Raw genomic sequence first — 26,903 nt, 5'->3', positions numbered from 1 at the left:
GCCTGGCTGTTCAACGGTGGTGACGTACCTATATTGTAAATTGTATCATTTTATATAATATTTTGTTTAATCTATGTATTAAGCTATTGCATAGCTTCTATTGCGGACCTTGAGCGCGGGGACCGAATCCAGAAATTCCGTAACGAAAAAACCTCACGCTCCCCACTCCGACGGACACGGCTTGAAGTAAGGCTTGAAGGCATAGCATGCAATAGCTTTCTGCTTTACCGCGGCAGTCCCCGAGGCCCGAGTGCCACACGTCAACGTCTTTTCTATTCCCGTAAACATAGTTTTCCTCCCCAAGGGTACAAGGGTATTGTCTTATTCTTTATATTATTATACCTAGGTACATATTAAGTATTTGATCGACCGACACACCACATAATATTATGTATTTTCTACGCAACGTGGTAACAGGTATGTATTGTACCTAGAGTTTGATTTTCAGTAATAACTAATATTTAATTATTGAATGATAATGAATGAACATGTCGGTGAGAAGTAGGAAACAATATGTCATTATAATTAAGTACATATACTACATACCTACCTGGCTATAAGTGGCTACCTAGTGTTGATATCTGATGATGCCTAACTTTTTAACAGCTGATAGATGGGTATTTTTCCAATTAATTTTTGCGATAAACATGACCTAATTATATTATTTTTGTCAGCGTGGTAATTTTATCATGACAAAATTTCAGCCTTATCGATTATATCGATTATTTTGAAATTATTTAAAAAGTTCATAGAATATTTCCATCGTGGTTCAAGAGCTCGTTATTATCTTTATATTTTAATATTTTAATGTCTTAAGACTCAAATTTTCTGGTAATCGTAGAGATTTCATCTTCTTTCTATTTTTTTTCAATGGACTTCCCGATTCCAATTTCTGAGAGTTTGGTTATTGGTTTGGTTGCTTTGGGTTGCTTGTTGTCACTGTCAGACAAAGACATCGCGCCGGCGTTTGACAATTGGTTTGACATTCCCTTGCAGTCATTGAAGTTGTGTCACAAACTTATTGATTTTCTTGCAAACTAGAGTCTAGAAAGTATAAGACTGCAGACATAGGAAAACCGTCGGTACTGATATAATATTGACAATAAATCCTTTTCAAAATGTCCAAAATAATGGAAGCATTGGAACATTGCAAGGCAGCAGAAAAATAGTAAGCAAATCCTAGAATTTATAGTACATATGCTGAGGTAACATTACTTATAATAATTAAATACCTTATATTTTCATAACCAGGGAACGATATAAGGGCATTCTGTATAGTTTTATCGTAATTTCCAAGTGATGTATTGTCATCCATTATTACATTGTCTACTGAATATGCTATGCCTACAACGAAATATACTTGCGAAATTTTTTATTGTACATTCCAATAATGTTTGAATATGTGCAAGCTTCCATGTTTTAATGCAATGCAATGTTTATTTTTGCGCCTTTTTACGTTATTATTCATGCTTGAATTACTTGTATTAGTTTTCTAATGATGATCCTCAGTTCTCATATAAAGGAAATTTTTCCCATACATTAACCATCCATAAATTTGCATCTCTAAAGAAAAATTTTGTGAAAAAAAAAAGTGTTTGCAAAATCACTTGTAATAATGTATTAATCCCAGTGTTTAATCCTGTATTGCGATGTTGATTTATTTTGTTTCTTATGAAAGCTTGTGATGGTTTTCTTTAGCTACCTAGAGCAACTAGCAATTGCAATGATATTAATAGTATTATACTTAAATGTGTCTTTGCATACATTTGTATAAGACGTTTGTCTCAAAGCAATTACATTAATTCGGGCAGTATAAAAGTTATGTTAATGCCTAACTTTAAAATACCATTACCACCAAAGCTATTATTGCTTATTTATTGCCCTTAAGTTGCCTAGATGCTTTATTGTTCTATTTATTGTATTTTTTAAATAAAAATTGTAAGTTATGTGTCATAATATGATTAGTTTAAATATCTATGGATCTAATTTCAGCAAAATTGGTGCTATTGAACTTCATTTTAGCTTATTCAAAAAACAAAATAGACATTAATATTCTATAAAGCCTGGCATATGCATTTTGTGTTGATATTGGTATTCCTCTTTAAAGTACAGCAGAATCCTTTTATTATGACTCCGGTTATATTGACCAACCGCTTATTATGACATATAGTTTTTTCTCATAGAACAATTTCATAACTTATACTTTCAAAATCCCATTTCGCATCAGTTTGCTACTAGACAAATAACTAACAATAAATTAATGATTCCTAAAGTACATAATTTTTATGGGAAGCGTACGTCAAATCTCTTATTACCCACTATACTTAACTCTATGCCACGAAAAGTCACGAAGGTCGTTAATATTAAAAACTACAAAAGAATATACAAAAGATATTTTCACGAATTAATAAAAACAATAAAATGAACATAAAAAACAACATTGCAATGAACACCCTGTATTTGTATGTCATGAATAGATAAGGAACCGGTTTGTGTAGGCACATCTTTTGTCTTCCTTGCGAATAACAAACGGTGTTTATGCGACTGTGAGCGTTGCTACAAACCTCGTAAGGTTTCGCATTGCAAAATTGTGTTTTAAATAAATGTGAAAGCTTGTTTTCTAAATAAATAAATAAAAATTACACAGCAAAGTTTGGTTTTCATATAAAATTCTTAATAAAAGTCGGATAAAATGACTTCCTTTATAGTGACATGTCGTTTATTGTGACCAATTTTTAATGAATTGTCCGGTTATACTGACCGAAATGAATTCTAAAACTTTCAACACTAATTTCTGTTTGGGAAAATTGTGATATCCGACAACCCTTTTTTTTGTTTGTTTTGAGTCTCAATGTGTAGGGATCTCTATTTTGTTTCTCTGTATTAAATACTGACAAAAGCAGGAGATTGTTTATTTTCTACAAAATGCTTTGTATCATTTGTATGATGTCCGTTTATTATGACGTGAATTACATTTCCCACGGTCGGAGGCCCCAAAAGAAAACCAGATTTACTTTATATACTACATTTCATAGTTAAAATGAAACTTTTACACACATGTCTGCTCGGTGCAGACCGGAGTTAAGGAATCAACATACATTTTTAATAATTATTTCAAAGAAGTCTTAAAAGCTAACACAGCAAAATCACGCTCGCATTCCGTTCCCATGTGAGCGGCGTAGTCAACAGTTTGCTGTTAAGGGCGGGACGTAACACCTCCCCCCGCAGGTCAGCGACCATTTGTTGACTCCGTAGAAAAATGTCGCTGGGAGCTGTGGCTCATCTGCGTCGGATCACGTACAGTTGTTCAGGATTGTCAAAATTATAGCTGCACCAATCAGAATCATGTAGATACGTATATAGTAGTATGGTAAATTACAGAATCCTTTTCATTGGTAATAGAATTTCGTCTTATCTTGCGGAAATATTCTAAATTAATCAAATTGAGAGTTGCATATTATATTTCATATAATAATTTCAGTTATCTTTGTGTTCATAGTCCTTATCTTCAGTAATAATCTTCTTCTATTCTTCACATTTAAATTGAGATTTAGTTGAATTTGGAAGAGATAATAATTAAGTATATGTAATATCTTTCATCTCGTAAGGATACCCAATATCAAACATTCATTGCATGCATTCAGCCTCTATGTACAAGAATGACTGTGTACTTGATAAAGGGAAAAGGAGGATAAAGGAGGATAACAAGGAAAGAGGGATGCCTGCTCTAGATATATTAAATAAAAAATCTAACGAATACTGAAAATAAAGCACTATTTTATACTAATTAAAATAATTATGCCTTTAAATTATCGTAGTTTTATCTGATTTCAAATATAGGATTTTATTTCTACCATACGTAAAATTTTGCACTACATAATTATATTTTATTTAAGTAACATAAAATGGAAAAATTTATAAAGGACGTTCGTATGAATGCTTACGCATTATCAATTTGAGTATGCTTTATCATATTACAATATCGTTATAAATTATTTAAAATATATTAAATTAATATATTAATATATTACAACGATATGTAATTATTGATTCAAAAAACTGTTAAATTCTGATTGGGCTCGAATATTTAAACTAATTATTATTTATTTTAATATCTAATTGCGTCTGCGAAATTGAAATAATAATTAATTTTGATTGATTAATTTGATAAATCTCTATGCGGTCCCGTACCTTGATATTAACTAACTATTTAATTTTTATAAAATGCATTACTACGCATAGACTAACTTATATATATTATACTAGCTTTCCGCCCGCGGCTTCGCCCGCGTTTTCAAAGAAAAACCCGTTCCCGTGGGATTTCCGGGATAAAACCTATCCTATGTCCTTTCTCGGGTATCAAAATATCTCTATACCAAATTTCATGCAAATTGGTTCAGTAGTTAAGGCGTGATTGAGTAACAGACAGACAGACAGAGTTACTTTCGCATTTATAATATTAGTATGGATTATCTAATATAATATGAAAGTAAACTTTATTTCAAAGATACCTTTTTAATTCATTTTATTCCTACAATTATAACTAAACATACGGACAGACCTACACGATGTAAGCTCCCGAGGGAATAATTATCAAGGATGGATAATTATGGATATTTAAAATTACAAGGATTAAAACTAAAGGCATAAGTAGCACAGATCGATTCTATGTACTTACCACATCTGGTTACTTTTTGGGATCGATGTTTGATTTCGCCTCCAGGCCGCAGAAACTGTAGATTCTGGATCCTCAGCTCCGCAGCAATAGCAAGGTTACTTATCTATGCCACGTTTTTTGAGGATCCTACCGACTGCGCTAATTACATTTCCCACGGCTGGAGGCCCCAAAAGAAAACCAGATTTACTTTATATACTACATTTAATAATTAAAATGAAACTTTTACACACATGTCTGCTTGGTGCAGACCGGAGTTAAGGAATCAATATACTTTTTTAATAATTATTCCAAAGAAGTCTTAAAAGCTAACACAGCAAAATCACGCTCGCATTCCGTTCCCATGCGAACGGCGTAGTCAGCAGTTTGCTGTTTATGGCCGGGACGTAACACGTGTTTGATATTCCCCTTCAATGTCATTATAAACGGATTCCACTGTATATTATGCTGAGTGTACTCAAATAACCCACCTATCATTATAAGTTACAAACAAATTATTTTATTTATTTTGCAAGCAAAATATTGTCTTTTCTTTGCTGTTGTATTGCATTGCTTTGTGTTTAGAATAATGCTTATGCGATTGTGACAGTAATAAACATACTATGCAATTTTTTACTGACTCATTAAATAATGTTTCAAGTTGAAAATAATAATTATTAATGATAATATGAATATTATCAGATTTAGATATTATTTCAACATAATATTATTACCAAATTTATTTAATTTTTTGAAAATTACAACATGACAGCTTAAAAATATAACTATTTTTGGTGTATTTATATTTGTTGGTGTATGTGTCCATATAAAACTTCAAATGTCATTTTTACTCCCTCTTAGCTAGATTCTGACCATATTTTCTGCTTTCTTCAACTACTTCAATTGCGAACATATTGCGAATTAACAATTGCACTAATAGAAGTTACTCTTACTTTGCATGTGTGATCTTTAAATACATACAACATTTTTTTATATTCTAGAAAATTCATTTATAAAATTCAAAGCTTAAGAGATATTTTAGGTTGTATAATTATTTTAATAAATTATTCAAAAATCCAGCACCACAAGTACAATGAAAAAATCCAGCAAATTGATTTTATTTAAAGAAAAAAAGTAATTTCTATTTTATTACAGCTTGAAGACTGGCTTGCTTAAGTGGAAGCCTGACTTTGACTCTGCTGCCGACGAGTATAGTCAAGCAGGTATGTAATTTTAATAGAAAATTTAATTGTTAAAAACCTCTTTACCCAGGTCTTCCTAAGTATGAAAATATGTCTGTAAAATATGAACGTATCTATGAATGTAACGCGCGTTGTCTTTCGACTACGAACTTTCAAGCAAAACAAGTAATTCTTCAAAATACATTCAGTTTTCCCGTGAAGCAACTATACATTCATATATTATTACTAACTTAAAAATATTATTAGGAGTTCATTTTATTGATAATTTCTATGTAAATTTTGTGTAGGTTGTGTTTAAGTGCTCTTGTTATTTTTCAGTCAATTAGGAATGTTTAGTCTTCAATGCCTTCTTGAGTATATTAATTATTTTATAAGTTTTTAAAGAGGATTATACAGTCTGGCTGTAAGCTTATACAATATTTACAAACATATTGATATAATATCAATGCCCAAACATTGAAAGACTATTTTTTGACGTGACAACGTCTTATAATTCGATAGAGCCGGCTGCACGCACGAAAAACATGACTCATGCGGCGTTACCTCGCTCTGAGGCGTTCCATGTAAGGCTTGAAGTGCAAGCGAGAGCGCGGAACGAGCGACAAAGAAGCACAATCGGACGTTGTCACGTTCAACTATCGTCAGTAAACCGACTTTACAGACAACCAATTTTTATTATTATTGGTAGTATTTTAATAATTTCGGTTTTTCAGCACAATGCTACAGGATTTCTCGCGAAATGAAAAAGTCGATGGAATGCCACATGAAGGCCTCGGAATTGTATGAAAAGAACCGTGCCTTCTTCCATGCTGCTAAAGCTATCGAGAATGCTATCATCGTCAGCAAGGAATTGACGTCACCTGAGGAAGTATGTGTCTTTTTGTTTTACATCTGGATTTGTTAATAAAGTCCCTCTCAATATAATATTGTGCCTTTTTCCTAATATAAAAAAAAGAATCTTATCCAAACTTTCACACTTAGGTAGTAATCAATTCAATCTTAAGATATACAATTATTAATTGTAGGAGAGCCCGTGGGAGATCGTCCTTCACCGATCTGATAACCAGATGAGACGTATTTTAAATTTTTTATTAACAAATATGCCTATAATTGCTTGCCTATCGAAAAGTGGTCATGGCTATTTTTTTTTACAGTACTTTAAGTACGATTTTCATAAAAAATTTAAAATTTAATAAAAATACGTCTCGTCTGGTTATCAGATCGGTGAAGGACAATCTGCCACGGGCTCTTAGACCATAAACCTTTTAATCAACATTACATTTATTTATTAATCATAAATTTTTTTAACTTAGTCAAACCCTATTGTAATAAAACCATTAAACATACATTTGTTATTTTTATGATACAACAATAAAACAATTTTTTCTACAGTTGTACAACATGGCATGCAACTCAAGTAACCTGTATCAGCAACATGGTTCAGGGGATGCTGGAGCCAATGTCCTGGACAAGGTCGCTAAGATCATCGAGGAGAGGACTCCCGAGTTGGCTGTGAAGCTGTTCCAGCAGGCTGCTGATGTTTCTTCTGTAAGTATTGCTATAAAATTGCGTCAAAGTGTGTGTGTGTTAAATTCTGTACGTCATACGTAAAGAATAACCTCCTCCTTTTTTTCTAAGGCCTTTAAAAATAGAATTATGTACCTTAAAATTATTATGTGTAAGATGATTTTGTTGTGACTTTTATATGTACATTTGTGAACCTATACAAAAAAGCAAAATATGCACAAATTTTATTCATTTAGGAGAAATACTTTGAAAGGAAAAGACATAAAATTAAATCATATTTATTAACGTGTTTCAGTTGACATAGATAAACAAACTTTCAACTTTTCAGGTGGAGAGCAGCCAGCACCAAGGCACGGAGTACATCAGCAAAGCGTCCCGTCTGCTCGTCAAGTTGGAACGTTTTGATGAAGCGGTGGACAGTTTGCGACGCGAGATTGGCTTCCACATGGAGGGAGGGAACGCTGCGGCTGTGGGGAGGCTCACCGTGGCTATAGTTATGGTCCAGCTGGCCAGAGGTGATGCGGTGGCTGCTGAGAAGGCTTATAAGGTGAGAAGTGTCTATACTAATTAAGCATGCTTCTTTGTCAAGAAAGTTCATATACATAAATTTTATAGCTATATAAAAAAGTGGTAAAGGAAATATAACTAAAAGGCAAATAAAAACCTGTGGTGTACATACACCAGAAATTTATTAACTAAATTTTAAACCTTCCAGGAGTGGGGCAGCTATTGTGAAATGCCCGAGATGCAAACCCTCGAGATGCTGCTCCAAGCGTACGATGAGGAGGACCGTGAGGCTGCCATCCGTGCCCTGGCCTCACCGTTCATCCGCAGCATGGACGTGGAGTACGCGAGGCTGGCTAACAGCATCCCGCTGCCGGAGAGCATCGAGCCGGTGCAGAAGGCAGCGGTGAGGGAGAACGCAGCTCCCTCGTACGTGAGCTCGGCCCCCGAGGTGAGTGTGTGTCTCTCCGTACACCTTCTCATACACAGAACAGAGAGTAAATAGAGTTCACAGAACATTAAAACACTAATGTTTTAAAATGCTTTTATTAGCTAGTTATGTGACAACCCTACGCTATATGTAACGTGAAGCGCTGACGATGTGCTTTCGATCGTGAGAACGTCTTATTCCTATAGATTATAATATTAGAATTAAAATATATTGTGAAGCATCGTGCTCATGATAACACGTACTTGTAAATTTTATTTTTAATTAAAATCATTTAAAATATATGATTTTTTTTATTAATTCACTGTAAAGTGAATTTAACTGGCGCAGTCGGTAGGATACTCGGGTCGCCCGCGGGAAGATATATCCGAAATAAATATCGGTTCCGAGGCCCCGCGCGGCCGACCGGTTTTTTTAAAAACCCAAACGAGTATCCAGAACATCAGCAGTATCCAGCCATCGATACGGAAACCATGTTAATGTGAGTTGCACAGAATTATTTTATTGTGTTGCTTTCCTATATTATATTCCTATATTAATTTTAGAATAAACCTTCACGATTTTCCATCCTAGGAAATCCCGGGGTACCGAGGCTGTTAATTCCCAACAGTCCTCGAGAAATAGTTTAGTTGATAGTATAAGAAGTATTGATAGTTTTAATATGTCATTTGACACGGAAGAAATTTTTAAATGCTTAAGGGTGGTCCCAGATTTTGATGGTAACCCCCATGTATTAACAAGATTTATTAAAATATGCGACCAATTAGTTATTAAATATGTAAAAGATGACCCCGAGTCCACTCTTTCTAATTTATCGCTGATAAACGGCATTTTAAATAAAATCACCGGACCTGCGGCACGCCTCATTAATACTAACGGTATACCTGATAATTGGGGAGGAATCCGTGAGGCCCTAGTTAACAATTTTTCTGACCAGAGAGACGAGACGGCTCTGTATAATGATATAGCGTCACAAACCCAGGGCGGCAGCTCGCCCCAAGAGTTTTATGATAGATTACAGTCTTTATTCAGTACCATGATGACTTACGTAACTTTACATGAATCACTTAAAAGTACTATAGACGCAAAACGTGACCTATATAAAAAATTGACGAAACAAGCTTTTGTTAGGGGTCTTAAAGAACCCCTCGGGTCGCGTATACGGTGTATGAGGCCCGAAACAATAGAGAAAGCATTAGAGTATGTTCAGGAGGAATTAAATACAATTTACTTACAACAAAGAAACGATGCTTCATCCAAATTTAGTAATTTGAATTATAATAATGTACCTAAGTCTATATATAATAATTCTTTAATGCCGTCACCCAATTTTCATGTACCCAAGCCTCTCTATGTACCTCAACCATATATGTTTCCTCCTAAAATCCGACCAAACCCACCGTATCAATTTAGAATGCCTGTTCAAAACCAGCAGCATGTTCCTAGAATGCCCACACGTACCCAACAAATATTCCGAGCTATTCCACCTAACTATAACCCCCATAGCAACGTATTCCGATTACCACAACGTCCTCAACCAAATTATTATAAAGGTCCAACGCCAATGAGTGGCGTGAGTCATTATGTCACGAAGGAATCACCCTCGACTGGACATGACTGGCGTAAGCATGGTAACCCACCACCTACTAACTATTTTAAAACTCGTGATGTCCATTTTAATGAATGTGTACCATATGAATATTACTCTCCATACTATGACTACTATGACGCTGACTATAACAACTATTATGTTGACTATGCCGACGATAATTACTCTAACTATGACGCGATTTATGATCAAAATTATGACATGCCATCAGAAAACGTATGTGAAAGTAATGAAAGTAATGATACTAACCAACAAACTGACTCGACAGACAATGAGAATTTTCCGAAGGCCAGCCTCACAAGAAAGCCAAGATAGAAATTAATTTGCAGACACAAAGGCAGCTACCGTACATACAGATTTTAGACCCACCATTAAAACTTTTATTAGACACAGGAGCTAATCAGTCATTTATAAGTCCCGAAGCGGTCCAAAAGTTTTATTCAAATATAAGATTAAATTACGATCCTTTCGAAGTCACTAATATACATGCTACTACTAGAAACGATTTCTCTATTACTATACCATGTTTCAAAGAGCTTCAAGAGACTGATAAAATTACACTTTTTGTATATAAGTTTCACGACGTATTTGACGGACTTATAGGCCTCGATTTACTCGAAAAATTGGAATCAAAAATTGACTTAAAAACTCGACAGTTTATTACGCGTAATGCCACTAACCCTATTAAAATGTATAATTCGTCCAATGTAAATTTATATGAATGCGTTTTACCAGCGGAGTCTTCCAAATTACTTAAATTACCCGTTAATGTACCAAATGGTGACACTTTAATACCAGAACAATTTATTTCAAATTGCGTTATACCTTATTGTTTAACATCGGTTAAAAATAACAGAGGAATTTTAGAGGTTCGTAATCCAACTCAACATGATATCATTTTCTCAATGGATAGACATGTCTCCGGTGAAATTTATAATACAGAATTATTTAATTCAAATAAGTTATCAACCCGTACATCAGACGTTATATCTCGGTTACGTACAGATCATTTAAATCCGGAAGAGCGAGCTAACTTAGAAAGATTAGTTGCACAGTATTCAGACGTATTCTATATAGAAGATGAACCACTTACATTTACTAATAAAATAAAACATCGCATACGGACCACGGACGAAGTACCAATTCATTCTAAAAGCTATAGGTATCCATTTGTACATAGAAATGAAGTTAGAGATCAAATTCAAAAAATGTTAAGTCAAGGTATAATAAGACCTTCAGACTCAGCCTGGAGCTCACCAATTTGGATTGTTCCCAAAAAGGCAGACGCTTCAGGGAAGCAGAAATGGAGATTAGTCGTAGATTTTCGTAAATTAAACGAAAAAACTATTGACGACAAATATCCTATACCTAACATTACTGACGTCCTTGACAAATTAGGCAAGTGTCAATACTTTAGTACACTAGATTTAGCTAGCGGGTTTCTACAAGTTGAGATGGATCCTAATGATATTTCTAAAACTGCGTTTAGCGTGGAACATGGGCATTTCGAATTTTTGAGAATGCCCATGGGACTTAAGAATTCTCCGTCCACCTTTCAGAGGGTTATGGACAATGTCTTGCGCGGTCTACAGAACGAAGTATGCCTAGTTTATTTAGATGACATTATAGTCTTTAGCACCAGCTTACAAGAACATATTGTTAACCTTAAAAAAGTATTCCAACGTCTACGTGAGTCTAATTTTAAAATTCAAATGGACAAATCCGAATTTCTAAGGTTAGAAACTGCATATTTGGGACACATAATTAGTAGAGACGGAATTAAACCAAACCCAGATAAAATTAGAGCTGTAACTAAATACCCTATTCCAAAAACTTCTAAAGAAATAAAGCAATTTTTAGGTCTTCTAGGTTATTACAGAAAATTTATCCCTGACTTTGCCCGTATTACAAAACCGTTAACTAGATGTTTGAAAAAAGGTAGTAAAATTACTCTAGATTCAGAATACGTCAATTGTTTCGAAAAATGTAAAACACTTCTATTGAATGACCCCATATTACAATACCCAGATTTTACGAAAGAGTTTATACTTACGACTGATGCATCCAACGTAGCTATTGGTGCCATATTATCCCAAGGCCCAATCGGTTCTGACAAACCTATTTCATATGCTTCACGTACTTTAAATGATAGTGAAATGAATTACAGTACCATTGAAAAAGAGTTATTGGCAATTGTATGGGCAACTAAATACTTCCGACCGTACTTATTTGGCAGAAAGTTCAAAATTATAACAGACCATAAGCCCTTACAATGGATAATGAATCTTAAGGAACCGAACTCTCGGCTGACTCGTTGGCGCCTTAAGCTTTCTGAATATGACTATACGATAGTTTATAAGAAAGGTAAATGTAACACGAACGCGGACGCATTGTCGCGTATAGAATTGCATAATGAAAACGTAGAATCTATGATAGTGAATATTTCTGACTCTGAATCGACTGTAACTGCACCTGATGACAGACCATTAAATAGTAGATCATCGACTGTTTCTGCACCTGACGACAGACCTTTAATTAGCCAATCATCGACAGATACTGCCCCCTCCTTAAGAGCTTACGGTACAGACGAAACTCTTAATATTAATAAACCAGAAGGCACAAAACATACTAGCCGTGAAAATCCTATTCTTGACATTCCTATAAGTGATGACCCACTTAACACATTTCGTAAACAGATATTTATAAAAATCACGAATAACTCACCTTCAACGAAACCTACCATAAAGAAACCATTTGAAACATTCCTACGTGTTTCAGTACAAATTAACGAAGACAGCTTACAAGAAAACATTGTAGAGCTGATTAAGAAGTATGTAGATCCTAAAATTCGTACTGCAATTTTGGTCAATCCTGTTAGTAAAATGTTCGATATAGTACCTTTAATCCAAAATACTTTTAAAAATTCATGTATGAAATTATTTCTTGTAAAGCGACAGATTGAAGATATAACTGATTATTTAGTCCAACAAGATACTATTCGAAAATATCACGAAGGTAAAACGAACCATCGCGGTATTAACGAGACTTACCTTTCCTTGTCCCAACGATACTTCTGGCCTAAAATGAAAACCGACATAACAAGTTATATAAATACATGCCCAATTTGCAACAGTGCAAAATACGACCGTAACCCTGTACGCCAAGTGTTTAAAATTGTGCCTCCTCCTTCTAAACCATTTGAGATTGTTCATGCTGACGTATTGACTCTAGAACAGGATAAGTATCTGACTATTATTGACTCATTCTCTAAATATGCTCAAGCGTACCGAATAAGCGACAGTACCGCACCGAATATCATTAAAACATTGTTACTTTTCATGACGCACCATGGTTCACCTATGTCGATAACTACTGACCGAGGTACTGAATTTACAAATCAAGTATTTTCCGAATTTGTACGTCTGCATAAGATTAATCATCATATGATTGCTCCTCATACCCCCAACGAAAACGGTATGATAGAACGCTTCCATAGCACCCTTATCGAGCATATAAGAATATTGAAATTAAAGCATAAAAATGAAACTGCAGCAAATTTAGTGCCATACGCGATCTTAGCATATAATAGTTCTGTACACAGTCTGACTAAATGCCGACCTTATGATGTAATTACAGGACATTATGACCCTAGAGACCCAACTGACTTAAATTTATCGGAAAGACTTTTACAACAATACATACATAACCATCGAATTAACATGGAGACAGTTTATAAATTAATACACGACTCATCATTCGCAGAACGTAAAGCAATTATGACGCGACATAATACCCGGAGAGAACCTGAGATTGACTATGCACCTGATCAAGAAGTATATATACGTAATCCGATAGCCGCGAGGCAAAAGTTAGCTTCACGATTCATAAAAGACAAAGTTGTGTCTAATTTACCGATACATGTATATACTTCCAAAAAACGCTTACCTGTTTCGAAATCCCGACTCAAACGTACTCCAAAACCCACTACTTTCCTTTAACCTCGGCCTGATAAACGTTATCACCCATTACCATACCTTTTTACCTACACTATATAAGACGACATTGATTTAAAAATTAATTTAGCTAGAAAGTAAATGTTAGAATTTGAAAATTGGATAACGCATCGTCCTTGTTAGAAGTTTTAAAACCAGGGCGTTCTACAGAATAACCAGGTCCCTTAGACGGTAATATTAATGATTTACTTTTAGTTATAAGAAATATAGAGGATAGTTTAGCTTTTACGCGTACATCGCGAGCGCGAAATGTTATGTTAGGAATAGATATATTACGTAGTATAATTCGAACTGGATCATAATTTAGTAAAAATAGGATAGTAATTATATTTAGATTCCCCATTATAACTCCTCACACTTATAACCTTTACAAACTATCCGTCTTGCCTAATCGTACAAGTCATATCATCATACCTCCCTATCCCTACATAGCAACCAATAAAGATATTTATGTGTACATAGAGGCTGAATGCCCGAAGTTGAGCAATCGGTTTCTATGTGAAGAGACCTTAAACCACCATACAAGAAGTTCACCCGACTGTATTGCAAACCTCATCACCACGCCAGAGATATCCAGCGACTCTAAATCCACCTGCCTAACATTAACTAAGCCAGCAATGGAGAAATTGGACGACAGTCACTACACCATTATTTTCCCACATCTCACAAAAGTTGAATTATCCTGCAATCATAAGGAATACCTTCATCTCCAAGGCAGTTTCATAGCAACGTTACCTACAAGCTGCTCTCTACGTACTGACGACCTCACTATTACAAATATTAATAATGAAATTAAAGATACAACTACAAAAATTTTAATTGCACCAATCAGTAATATTTCGACGAGAACGCTAAAAACCTTGGGACTGCACTCCATCAACCTACAGGGATTACACAACCTATAGAAGCAAATAGAAGTATATACGACGGTCGCCCCTGAGAGAGAGTTCGCCATCTACCATACGACAATACCACTTTACATCTTTCTACTGTGCGCAGCGGCCACTTCAATGTTCCTGTGCTATCGTCGCTACAGATCAAAGAAAATGAAAATTCAGAGATCGAATAATACATCAGCCCCAGAAGTTGATCCTGCCGCAACATTTTCACTCAATGTCCTAAAATAGTTGCGGATCTGCGGGGGGAGGAGTTATGTGACAACCCTACGCTATATGTAACGTGAAGCGCTGACGATGTGCTTTCGATCGTGAGAACGTCTTATTCCTATAGATTATAATATTAGAATTAAAATATATTGTGAAGCATCGTGCTCATGATAACACGTACTTGTAAATTTTATTTTTAATTAAAATCATTTAAAATATATGATTTTTTTTATTAATTCACTGTAAAGTGAATTTAACTAGCTTCACTTGTATGTTTGTATGTAACTGACATGTTGATATGTCTCCTTTCGATCGATAGATCGATCGATTCTGACCCACTTTAAACGGACAGGTTTAATTCAAAATTTGACCATTTATCAAGACAATGACAATACAATAATTTCATGAGTTTAACATGGGTTTTTAGTTTTTTGAAACTACTTTTTTATTACAGCCCACTCGGTCTATGGTTGTGGAAGAATCATACAATCCAGTGAAGGCGCAAGATGCAGGATTCGCTGAAGCTAAGAAAGAAGATGATGATGATGGACTGTGTTAAATATTGATTACTCTAAACTATGGGTATGGATTTAACGGGTCTTTGATTAATCACTTGACGTTCTAGCAACTTGCACTTGTATTTTTTTAAGTTATGTAAAAACTAGATTTCCGCCCGCGGCTTCGCCCGCGTTTTCAAAGGAAAACCCGCATAGTTCCCGTTCCCGTGGGATTTCCGGGATAAAACCTATCCTATGTGTTAATCCAAGTTACCCTCTATGTGTGCTAAATTTCATTGTAATCGGTTCAGTAGTTTTTACGTGAAAGAGTAACAAACATCCATACAAACTTTCGCCTTTATAATAGTACTAGCGACCCGCCCCGGCTTCGCACGGGTGCAATGCTGATACTAAATACACTACAGAAAAATTGTGAACGTTGTATAGGTATAAAAATATAGCGGTCGGCTCCGGCATCGCACGGGTATAAACTATAAAATACATAGCCGGGCGGCCGCAAACGCTACGTCCCGCAATTTTTAAATCTGTAATATCTTCGAAAATATTCACTTAAATCATACGGTGTAAAGGGCCATATAGATCTATATTAAATGAACAATGTATCCATGGTATTTAATTGGTTAAGGATTAATGCTGTATTGGTTAAAATCGCTTCGAAAATTAGCCATTATTTGTCGTAAAAAGCAAATGACAAAAAAAAGTTATTGTGGGTTATCCATAAGAGATAGACATATACCATCGCGGACTTTTCTGTAGACCTTTTCAATGTGTATAATACTTAGTACATTATTTTGATAAAACTCGTAGGGTTCAGCCTGCGTTTGCAATGTAAGCGGAATAAATGTAATTTTTTACGACATCACATTAGAAACCTCAAAAATAACAGTACTTCTCCACTACTTAATGGATCTTATTATACATATAAACCTTCCTCTTGAATCATTCTATCTATTAAAAAAAACCGCATCAAAATCCGTTGCGTAGTTTCAAAGATTTAAGCGTACAAAGGGACATAGGGACATAGGGACATAGGGACAGGGAAAGCGACTTTGTTTTATACTATGTAGTGATGTGTTTTTTATTTTCAGTTTTTGTAAGAAGGTTCAAGAAATAACTGAAGATTTATGCCCCAAAATCATTGTAAAATTACTTAGATAATTCTTTCATTCCAAGTTTTCCCGCTAATATATAATGTTTTTTTCTTACCAAATTATTGTTCAAAAATTATAAGATTGTTACGATTATACTTTTCTTTTGAAAGAAATTTCTTCTATTGAAATTTATAAAAGTCAAGTGATTAATAGAGAAACTGAATTGGCAGAAGTAAAGCAAACCTTGTGCAATGGTACATGGTATTACATACATACATGTTTTTCTATCTTAAGATATAGAATATCCGCCAGAGTTAACTAATCAGTCTTATTTATTACACCAAATTCCTACTACATAATTTAAAACTAGAAGAAAACAGCATTTTCCTGGTATTGTATAGTTAAAAAGAAGTTCCTCTTTCATTATTATTTTTGGATTATTTCACTTTAATAATGGCATTTACTTTGCATGGTGGACATATTGAGAATATATTTTTTTTGTTGTTAAATTTACTTTAATATTTTGAGGTTCTGGTTTAAAATTAAGACCAAGAACAATGAATGATTTTGTGTATTGTTGTTATAATGATTACATTATCTAGAATTGGCTCTATGTGTCTGGTAGGAATATGTCAATTCACTAGACTCGTTTAGTAAAACCCATTTGAAACAGATCGGTGTAATTTTAATGTCGTAATATTTAGAAATTTTAGAACTGATTTTTGAATGTCTAAAATCTAAATAATTATTCGAAATCAAAATAAATTTTCATCTCACATCATTCATTCTAAAGGAAAGGAGATGGTTAGAAAGTTTATAAATGTTTTCTATTAATTTATAAGACAATTTTATTTTAGTGTAGTGCAGTAAGAAAAAAAAAACCTAAATCCAAGACCCCATATTTGCATAGATATAACTTCTTATTGCAATAAGAAGTTGATGCATTTCCATACTTATAGATGATAAAATAATATTTATCAAGGCATGTTGTACAGTCTATAATGTGTAGGAATTTTTGTAAAATTTAAAATGCTTAATTTATTTATTTATTTGACTTGGCGTATTAATCACAATTGTTGCTTTTAAATTGTAAATAGCTACGGGCTTTGCTTTTAAAACAATATTTTTTTAGAAACTTACGTATTTTGAAATTATAATCTTGTTTTGAAAGTAAAGCAATAAAATTTGACTGAATTGTTCATTTACTAATTAGGTATTTAAGTGATGTTTTGGATAATTATTATTAATTAGTTAAAACTATGTTTTAGCGCTACACTAAGTTGGGTGAGAGTGTTGTTGGATATCGGGCCTCTTTGAATTACCCATTGTGATGTGACAGACTTAATAACTATATCCAAGAAGCTTATATCTAATACACTGGAGATTGCAGATTAACTTGCCAAGTTAGGTGTGAAAGGGATAAAAAAACATACAGGCGTCATTCAACGTCATATTTTCTTGTTACAATTTAATGGTCATAGTGCAATCTCCAGTGTATTAGATTAAAAGCTTCTTGACTATATCTAAATTCAGGTTAATTTGAAAATTCAATGGATAGGTTTATTTCAACCTCACTTATATTGTTATGTTGGCAATATGTTCCTTTACAGATACATTATTTTTTGAATTAATAAGGGTGCACTCACACACATCAGTCACCGTCAAGTCACCGATGACTGATCGGTGACGGTTTGTGTACGTATCCACAAACACCAGTCACCGTCATGTTGTCCGTCAGTCACGTCGCCGGTTTGACTGAATCATTGAACACATACATCAGGTTAGTCAGTGATTAGACGTGTGTCACGCTAGAGAACATGTAGCAATTATTGACGGTAGCACGACGCTGACTGAACTGAGACGTGACGGCACCGGGTGAGTGGGGATAAAAGTATGATACATGTATGGAAAGATTATTTGACGTGCCTGACCGGTGACGTCACTGATAGATTTCGTGCCGGCGACTGTCGTGTGGGAACAGAGTCATACTAGAACTATTGATACATATTTTTTTTTAATCCTGTCCGGTGACGTGCCGTGACGGTGACTGATGTGTGTGAGTGCACCCTAAATCTGAAATTATATTGCAAAAATATATCATGTATTTTTTTTATCTACGCATGGTTTATTTTACAAATATTTTGATGTTATTTTAGAACTTTAAAACTGGATCGTCTCGTCATGTGGGTAAATAACTAATAATTCGTCTTTAAATCTCATTCACTTATATCTCACACGCCTTCGTGAAGTAGATATGTTATAAAGTAAAATATCACTATTTTAATGTGTATAGTATTAAAGAGTAGAGGGCCTTGTTAATTTTAGACGTGTTAAATTATAGTATACAGTTGAGTCCATGGTAGGAGCGTGGAATGTTGATGTTCTATATTGTTTTTCGCTATGTATGTGTGTAAAAGACATTATTTTTTATAGGAAGTATATGCCCACTCCTCGTTAATGTACATAAGATATATATATAATTTTTATTAATACCATAGTTGTTTTTATTGACATAAGGGATACTTTCGCTTGAACGTCACTTTACTACTTTTTCATACCGTTACTACTTGCTATTCTTTAGTAATAATTGTTACAATGATGTGGATTTTGACTTTTTTGTCTTTAAGGTAATTCTATAGGCGCATATAAGAAGATCAAATGCTTTCGATGTATTTTTAGAATTATGTATTGCACATAATTTTTGAACTTAACAATTCTCTGAAACTGCACATATTATACTTACTGACTATGATTCAATTGTTTTATATGAAATGCTGTAGTGATTTGCTTTTTTATAATTATATAAGATTTAATTCTTCGTCACAATAATATAGATATTTTTATATAATTGATGATAGTAATATAATGATATGCCTTCTGTTCTACATTGAGGTCTTGGTGACAGTTTCAGTCTTATTTTTCGTAAATAGAAAATAGCGTACAATATTTATTTGTTTCTATAAGATACATACTTAATAGTTATTAAATAAAGTTAAATACACTAATGTGTAAACATCTTATTATGTGGTCTGTATTAATAAATTTATGAAATTAAATGTATCAATAATTATTGACATGAAATGCTATGAATGTTTAAAAATTTATTGAATGTGTCTTGATGTATTTTTTAAATTAATATTTTAAGACTTCATGTTGTTTGAGTAGCAGATTATATTGAAGTTTTTAGTAATATTTAAGGAAACTATGATGTATTCTCGTAAAAAGTAATAATATTGTTAACAACTATTGATTTGTTTCGAGAAACAAATCTAATGATTGGGATTAATACCCATTCAATAAATGTTAGGTTTAAATTAATTAAGGGCCGATTTTTCAATGCTTGGATAAAACTTATTCGTCGAATAATGTACAAAACTACCAGTTTACGTTACGTGACACTTTAATGTTATCGTGTAATACTTTATTGGACGGATAAGTTTTATCCAAGCATTGAAAAATCGGCCCTTAGTTATATAAGCTCTGTTCGTTTAATTTATAGAGAATATTATATTGTATTTCATATATAAATTAATTTATTTACTTGTAACGTTAAGTATTTGTAACATCGGGTATGCGGTTGAATGTGTATTGTTGTTTTAGACTATGTTACATAGTTCAAGGATGTATTATGATGTTTTGCTAGTCGCATTCATTCATCTACTTGTATATTCTATGTTATCAACCTATCAGGCCAATCTATGCTCTTTGTCAATTTAGAAGAGTATGTATTTTGTGCTTCAATGAATAAATTGGAAAATGCATCTGATGTTTTCTTATCTCCCCACTCGGTATTGACCTTTGAAGTGTGCAAGTGTCATTCATCATATAATAAAACGAACATTGCACGCAGCTTCGCCCCTAGTCAAAGGAATTTTTTTTTTTATCTATACTATAAATCTGAAGAGTTTCATCTCTGGAACTACTGGTCCGATTTGAAAAAATCTTGCGGTGTTAGATAGCATGGCATATTAGTCTCTAGCTTCCTGTCTTCTGTCGCAAAAATCATATATAGAACAACTAAACATAAAATCAAACTGTAGGCTGTAGAAAACTGTTGTCCAGGTTTCACGCAAAAGCTACTGGAAGGATTTTGATGAAACTTTTCGTTAGATAGCTTGGATTTTTAACAATATAATACTACGCGCGAACTATATCGCGGTCATAGCTAGTCATATTATAAAATCGCTCTATTGCGACGTAAATGCAGGATAAAACGTTTAGAAAATAGTTTTTGATCTATTCTCAGATCTACCGAATATACACAATCTCATACAAATCGGTCTTGCTGTTTCGAAGCAGTTTAGTTCAGTTGGAATGTTCTATCTAACTTCAGAATTAGCCTCATAGTTAAAAAGTAACTATTCTTGTATTACTCAGCACATTTGATTTGAAACCCGTTGTATGGATAAAGTATTTGATCAAATATTTGGATAAAAATATATGTTTAAATACCCATTCAATAAATTCACTGCACTACATGAATTAAGAATCATAGTAGGTTCTTAAAATATCAAAACACAGACATTAGCATTTACTTTTATTTTCTTCATCTCAAACTTCAAGTCATATTGCTTATGAACACTTATTCTACATGCAACATTAGTAGGAAAATGTTTTTCACATAAAAAAAATAAACTTCATTTGCAATGTACATGTTACATATTGATGCAATTTGAAATAATAATATGATATTATACATCATTTCAAATTAATATATGTGAAATCTATTTAATGAAACAAAATTTCATTAAATAGATGAAAAATTATTATATCAATTGATATACATTTGTAAATAACAGCCAATTTATTCATCATTAAAGAAATTTTAACGATCTACTTGAAATTGTAAGTATATTTATCTTATGGCAATACAGGCACAGCCTTATAATTTGATTGTACTACCGAAAAATAGAAATCCCTACAACTTATGATTACGTAAGGCTTTTTAATGCTCAGTAACTTGATATTCTTTTCAAGGCCCAGCTACAAAATCACTGCTCAATTTCAACACATTACTTTCTTGATATGAATTACATTGCTTGTAAATCATCACATCATATATACATACTAGCGGTCCGCCCCGGCATCACCCGTGGTACCTACTTGTTTGAACTATCTCTCAAGTTGGATCGAACTGCACATGATGTGCGAATTTTATTATAATCGGTTAAGTGGTTTAGGAGTCCATTGAGGACAAACATTGGGACACGAGATTTATATCATATATACATATTTATGTTCTATTTTTCTTACCATTTCATAATACAATTAATCATACAGTGGCACATTTCTGTTTTAAATGTAAAAACACATTTCTATGTAAACATTAATCTCCGCAGTTACAGTCTAATAGAACAACACTGTTTCAATCATTATTTTAAAGTATCTAACTGGCCACAAATTGCTACAAGTCATTTCAAAACACTATTAAACCCACTTAAATGTATACAACCCTAAAAATATTATCAAAGGATAAAATGTACCATCAATACTGAATCACTATTGAATAAACCATAATAAATCTTAGACTTAACCTAGTGATAACTAAGAGATCTGTACAATATTACTGATGTATAATCTGCACCATTTTCAAAAAAAATTTCAATGAGATATTTTTTTAAATAATAGCCAACAACTGTAAAAAGTTCCAGTACTTATACTAAGTATGAGAGATTCATTTCAGATATGCTTTTATAAGAAACCAAAACATGTGTAAAAATTCATCAGAAATCTTATAAAATATAGTTATTTTGTTACTAGATACCCTTTATAGAGTAAATATCAGTGTTTACAATCTTATGATTGTATGTTCTTGTGACTGAACATGGAGTGAATATAAGGAGGGACCATGGGTGGAACTGATGTTGTTGCTTCAGGAATAGGTTCTTTTTCTTTATTATTCTTTGTTTTTCTGAACTGGAAGCCATTTTTTCTAAGAATCTTCCTCAATGTTTCCCTGGACCCTTTAAAATTTATTTCTTCTTTCAATATTTGCAGTAGCTTGTTTATTGTAGGCACTTCCTTTTTGAATGCGTAAAATTCGTGAATCTTTCTACGTATCACTTGTAGGTCATATTCATCAACCTCTATTTTGCCTTTTGTCCGCACACGTTTCTTTGGAGTCTTTTTTAAAGTTTCTGGATCTAATAGACCTTGTTCTACCAGCCTAGCTTCTTTGACTATGTTTAATACTGTGCGTTCTGACACACCTATAAAAAAATGCTGTTTTAATTTTTTTGTAGAATTCACATTACGAAAAAATAGCAGCAACAAAGTAACAAAGCTAATAATGAAGATAAAATAATTAATATTATTAATATTTATTTATTTTATTATCATACTATGTATTTTTTAAGACTAGCAGCTAAAATAATATTTGTTAAATTGAAGTGTGTGTCCTTAATTATTTGCAATATTTATGTAAGATACATTTATACGGGTTAATAAAAATATTCTGGGAGTCGAATATAAGACTGTGAAAGTATAGAAAAATAATATATATGAAAAAGGCATAGAATTTTATTTAAGTAGGTATTCAAGACAAAAAACTTTGTAATTATTTAAATATACGTACCAGTCGCGGCAGATACTCTTACATACACTTTACTGAGAGGAATAATAGGAACTTGCATTCGTTTTTCTTCGTCCATAAATTCTTTTACTTTTAATATTATTTCACGTACTTCACTAGTTATATTTTTCGGCATTTTGCCTATAATGTTTTTACTTCACAAACAAAACAAATTGAAAATACATATGGCGGACATCGCTAAATGCCATTCGGTTCCGGAGTGGACAGATAACAGAATGTCAAAGTCGCAGAATATTGTGTCTATGGTAAATAAGTATTTAGGCAAGTAAGTGTGAGTATTGGTGTGTAGGTATCATAATTGTGTATTGTGTTGAATTTGTAAGGGAAAATAAAAATATTAATTAAATTTTATGATAATTATAATTTGATTTCGTTTAATGAAACTAACTTCATCATGAAGGCTTCAAGCCAGACTTAAAGTGCGCACAAGGTGCGCACCCTGCGCACCTAAACACACACAAACCACAGGTAGGTAGCCGAGTAGCCAATACATTTTTGACACTCTGTAAAAAAAAATACACATGATTACGTCTGCGTCGTGATGATTACATATTTTATGGGATTACTACGGGCTACGAACAAAATATTTAAATAATTTTTAATATTATTAGCATCAAATAAATGTTGTTAAACCATATATTTTTATTACATAATTATAATAATTAAATAATTATTACCTTGGCAGAATGATAATATCAGATTTTGGAGAATCATATTACGATCATGCATGTCTGATTATGCTTGAAAAAGATGTTGTAGATCTTGAACTGAGCGGTAAAAGTTCTATGACCAATTTACGAAAGTGGTGGTATGATTGGTTTTTACTTTCGTACACAGATGAAAGAGCTCAAACGTTTTATACAAGCACTCATGCTCTAAGGATGGCGAGAGCGAAACAGTTTTACATATACAAAAGTTCTATACACCCTCTAAGTAAATTCAGGTTCATATTTTTTTGACATTAATTACACAGTATCATGCGCTTGTACATTGAATGTGCCCTTGAGCGCTATTACTTGCTCTGTGACTGAATCACATCGAATATAGGGACCTAACAGCATACTATTATCGTCTTCTAGCTATGAAGCTATTGGCACTTCAGAATTTTTTCATTCTTTCATTCGAAAATTCGGGCTTTGAATCAAGTGCAAGAAGTAAATTCATTTTTCAATTTATTTGGATATGCACATGACCACAGCTGCTCAAAGAGTACCTTAGGTACACACCGCACACGATGTAGGTACTGTACCTAGATCGTGTGCGGTGTGGCCTTGCAAGTTGCAGTGGGAACAAACATGGGTTGATGATGTTCATGATGTAATTCGAAAACCTATATCTGATCGATTGTGTTATGTAAAATACTGAAGGTTCACACGATCATTGTGTTCAAGATTATTTATCATAATTAAACAACATGATTGTACCTACTTACCTAAAGCTGTGACACATAGAAGTTTAGAATTCGTGTATCGAAATAAATATACCTAGTCATTTCTCAATCTAAATTTATATCGCTTTATTAAGATAAATTGCCGAATATAATGAAAATAATTTTTTCAGGAAGTTTTGGGATTACTTCATTGTTCTGGTCGTGGTGGTCAATATGATGATGTTTTACCACAGTACTTCAATAACCTATGGCAACTGGGAATGGCAGACGTATATCTTCAATGTCGGTTTGGACTTTGTTCTGTTTCTGGACATATACATTAATATGAGAACCGGTTACATTCACGATAACTCCAAGAGAATTATATTAAACAGCAGAAAAGTGATGATTTATTATGCTTCAACCAAGCTGTTCGCGCACGCTCTTGGTTCCATTCCACTGGAAGGAATTCTCTTCCTGCGATACGGAGCAAACATCAACTGCGCAATTTGTAAAGCCAATAAATTTGTGGCCGTCTTAGAACTGCTCTGTATATTTCGCTTTTATAGACTGTTTGATGCGACTAGCCGTTGGGGCATGGATAAAAGATGTATCAAAACATGCTGCTTCTTGAAATTTTTACGCATATCCATCTTAGGTTTTATCAGCATGGTTATTTTTATGCACGTATCTGATATAATTTCTGTCTTGACTGTGATTCAAACGGGTAAATTGGACAGTCGTTCATATTACGCTTCCGTTTTAGATATTAAGTATGGTTCAGATACTCCACCGCCAAATAGTGTATTTTACTGTTTAGAGTTTGCGAGGATTTGTAAGTCCTTTCTATTATTTAGCTTCAGTCTCATCCCGCGTACTTATTTTCCGGATAAAATGACGGCATTAGTTGCGTATTTGATCGCGATGATATTTTACATGTGGAGCATTGTAGAATGTTACATATTTCTCAGTATTAACAAGTTTCCACAGGAGCAAATGCTCACTTGTGTAGATAGAACTATGACTTTGGTGCGCTGGCGGAAATTGTCGGATAGCTTTAGTAGGAAACTCATGAGATACTTTCGGTTCAATATGACGAAACTAACGATCACGGAGAAACAGAACGGTATTTACAAGAGCCTTCCGAAGAGTTTGAAGAGGGATATCGCTATTAGTTGTTATAGTCGAATGATAATAAGGATCCCGTATTTTGCTGAATGGCCTACTGAAGTGATAGAGAAAATGGTGATGTTGCTTCAGGAAGAAATTTACTTGGAGGGTGATATGGTCGCAGAAGTAAGAATAATATTGTATTATTTGTGGGTAATCATTTCTGTGTAAATGTATAAAACTGCTCAATCTGATTAAACAGAATGAAATATTCTATTAAAATAGCTAATTGATTTTTTTAATGCTAAATGAGGCAGGTGTGAAATGAAAGTGGAGCTTTTTTATGTAAAACGTCTTTATTGGAACGTTGTAACTAAGTTCCCTTTTATTTAGGTACATTTCGTAAGAAAAAAAATCGTAAAATATCTTCAATTGTTTTTCAGGCTTCAGTGCCAAGCGATGGTCTCATTATAGTAGTTGTTGGTGTTCTAGCGATATACTCTATCCGTAATGAAGAGGTGGGTCACTTGATAGACGGAGATTACTTCTGCGAGCTATGCCTGGTCACAGACAGGGAAATTCGTATGTCATCCGTCGTGGCTATCACTCCTTGTAAGGTAAAATTGTAGTGCTGAAATAGATAAGTCATTAGCCAAAGCTCGTTGGCAATATTGTTAATTATTTTTCACAACAACTTATTTCTCTCTGGTTTAAGCAAAAAGGAAGATTTACTAATAGATTGCCATTCTTTTCTTCCCCATGTTTTTAGATAAATACGTCATTTGAATGTGACTTATATTTTAGAACAAATGTTGTTACTTATGATGTTAGCTATCTTGTTCTGCGAGGTTGCTGGTGTTTTACAACTAACCCTGTATATTATTCTTACAGTTATTGTTCTTAGAGAAAATTACCTTCCGAAAGATGATGAGAGAATATCCAGATCTATTTTATGACCTCAAGAAAGCCTTGAATGCAAAGTATAGGTCACAACGTCGGGCTACTGTGGATCCTATGCCTATTTAATATATTTAACTTTTAAGTTTTAAGTAAAGCTTTAATTAAATAATAATTGGTTTTTATTATGTTCAAATACATGCCTTTTTACTCCTGTTATAATATAGTATATAGGGTAAACAAAATGATACGTTTACGTGAGT

General features: G+C 33.5%; 3 protein-coding genes and 1 long non-coding RNA gene across 4 annotated transcripts in view; 3 read left to right on the top strand and 1 right to left on the bottom strand.

Moving 5' to 3' along the window:
* Positions 1-20,433, top strand: part of LOC149491498 (uncharacterized) — a 151,459-nt gene extending 131,026 nt beyond the window's left edge. The window contains exon 2 of the long non-coding RNA XR_016316015.1: positions 20,287-20,433. This is a non-coding gene — a long non-coding RNA (uncharacterized LOC149491498). The remainder of the gene's footprint in view (positions 1-20,286) is intronic.
* On the top strand, positions 1,000-17,132 carry gammaSnap1 (gamma Soluble NSF attachment protein 1). Its single transcript, XM_089698172.1, has 8 exons — positions 1,000-1,168; positions 5,810-5,877; positions 6,570-6,724; positions 7,249-7,404; positions 7,712-7,930; positions 8,099-8,338; positions 15,518-15,645; positions 16,670-17,132. The coding sequence occupies exons 1-7, from the start codon at positions 1,119-1,121 to the stop codon at positions 15,620-15,622; spliced, it is 993 nt and encodes a 330-aa protein (XP_089554298.1). The 5' UTR covers positions 1,000-1,118; the 3' UTR covers positions 15,623-15,645; positions 16,670-17,132.
* A 769-nt stretch (positions 20,434-21,202) lies between the features above and the next one.
* LOC149491497 (uncharacterized) lies at positions 21,203-23,475 on the bottom strand. Its single transcript, XM_089698441.1, has 2 exons — positions 23,247-23,475; positions 21,203-22,881 (listed from the first exon to the last, which is right to left on the bottom strand). The coding sequence occupies exons 1-2, from the start codon at positions 23,377-23,379 to the stop codon at positions 22,469-22,471; spliced, it is 546 nt and encodes a 181-aa protein (XP_089554567.1). The 5' UTR covers positions 23,380-23,475; the 3' UTR covers positions 21,203-22,468.
* Positions 23,476-23,750: 275 nt separating this feature from the next.
* Positions 23,751-26,769, top strand: LOC149491496 (potassium/sodium hyperpolarization-activated cyclic nucleotide-gated channel 1-like). The gene is made up of 4 exons (XM_089700343.1): positions 23,751-24,207; positions 24,825-25,929; positions 26,187-26,360; positions 26,635-26,769. Exons 1-4 carry the CDS (start codon positions 23,951-23,953, stop codon positions 26,767-26,769), a joined length of 1,671 nt encoding a protein of 556 aa, XP_089556469.1. The 5' UTR covers positions 23,751-23,950.
* Positions 26,770-26,903: the final 134 nt, after the last annotated feature.

Source organism: Colias philodice, chromosome 1 (genome assembly GCF_061535455.1).
Source record: "Colias philodice isolate Cphi_HAF_F1 chromosome 1, ilColPhil1 Martin Lab GWU primary, whole genome shotgun sequence".
NCBI classification, from domain to species: domain Eukaryota; kingdom Metazoa; phylum Arthropoda; class Insecta; order Lepidoptera; family Pieridae; genus Colias; species Colias philodice.
This window is presented reverse-complemented; position numbering and strand designations above follow the sequence as displayed.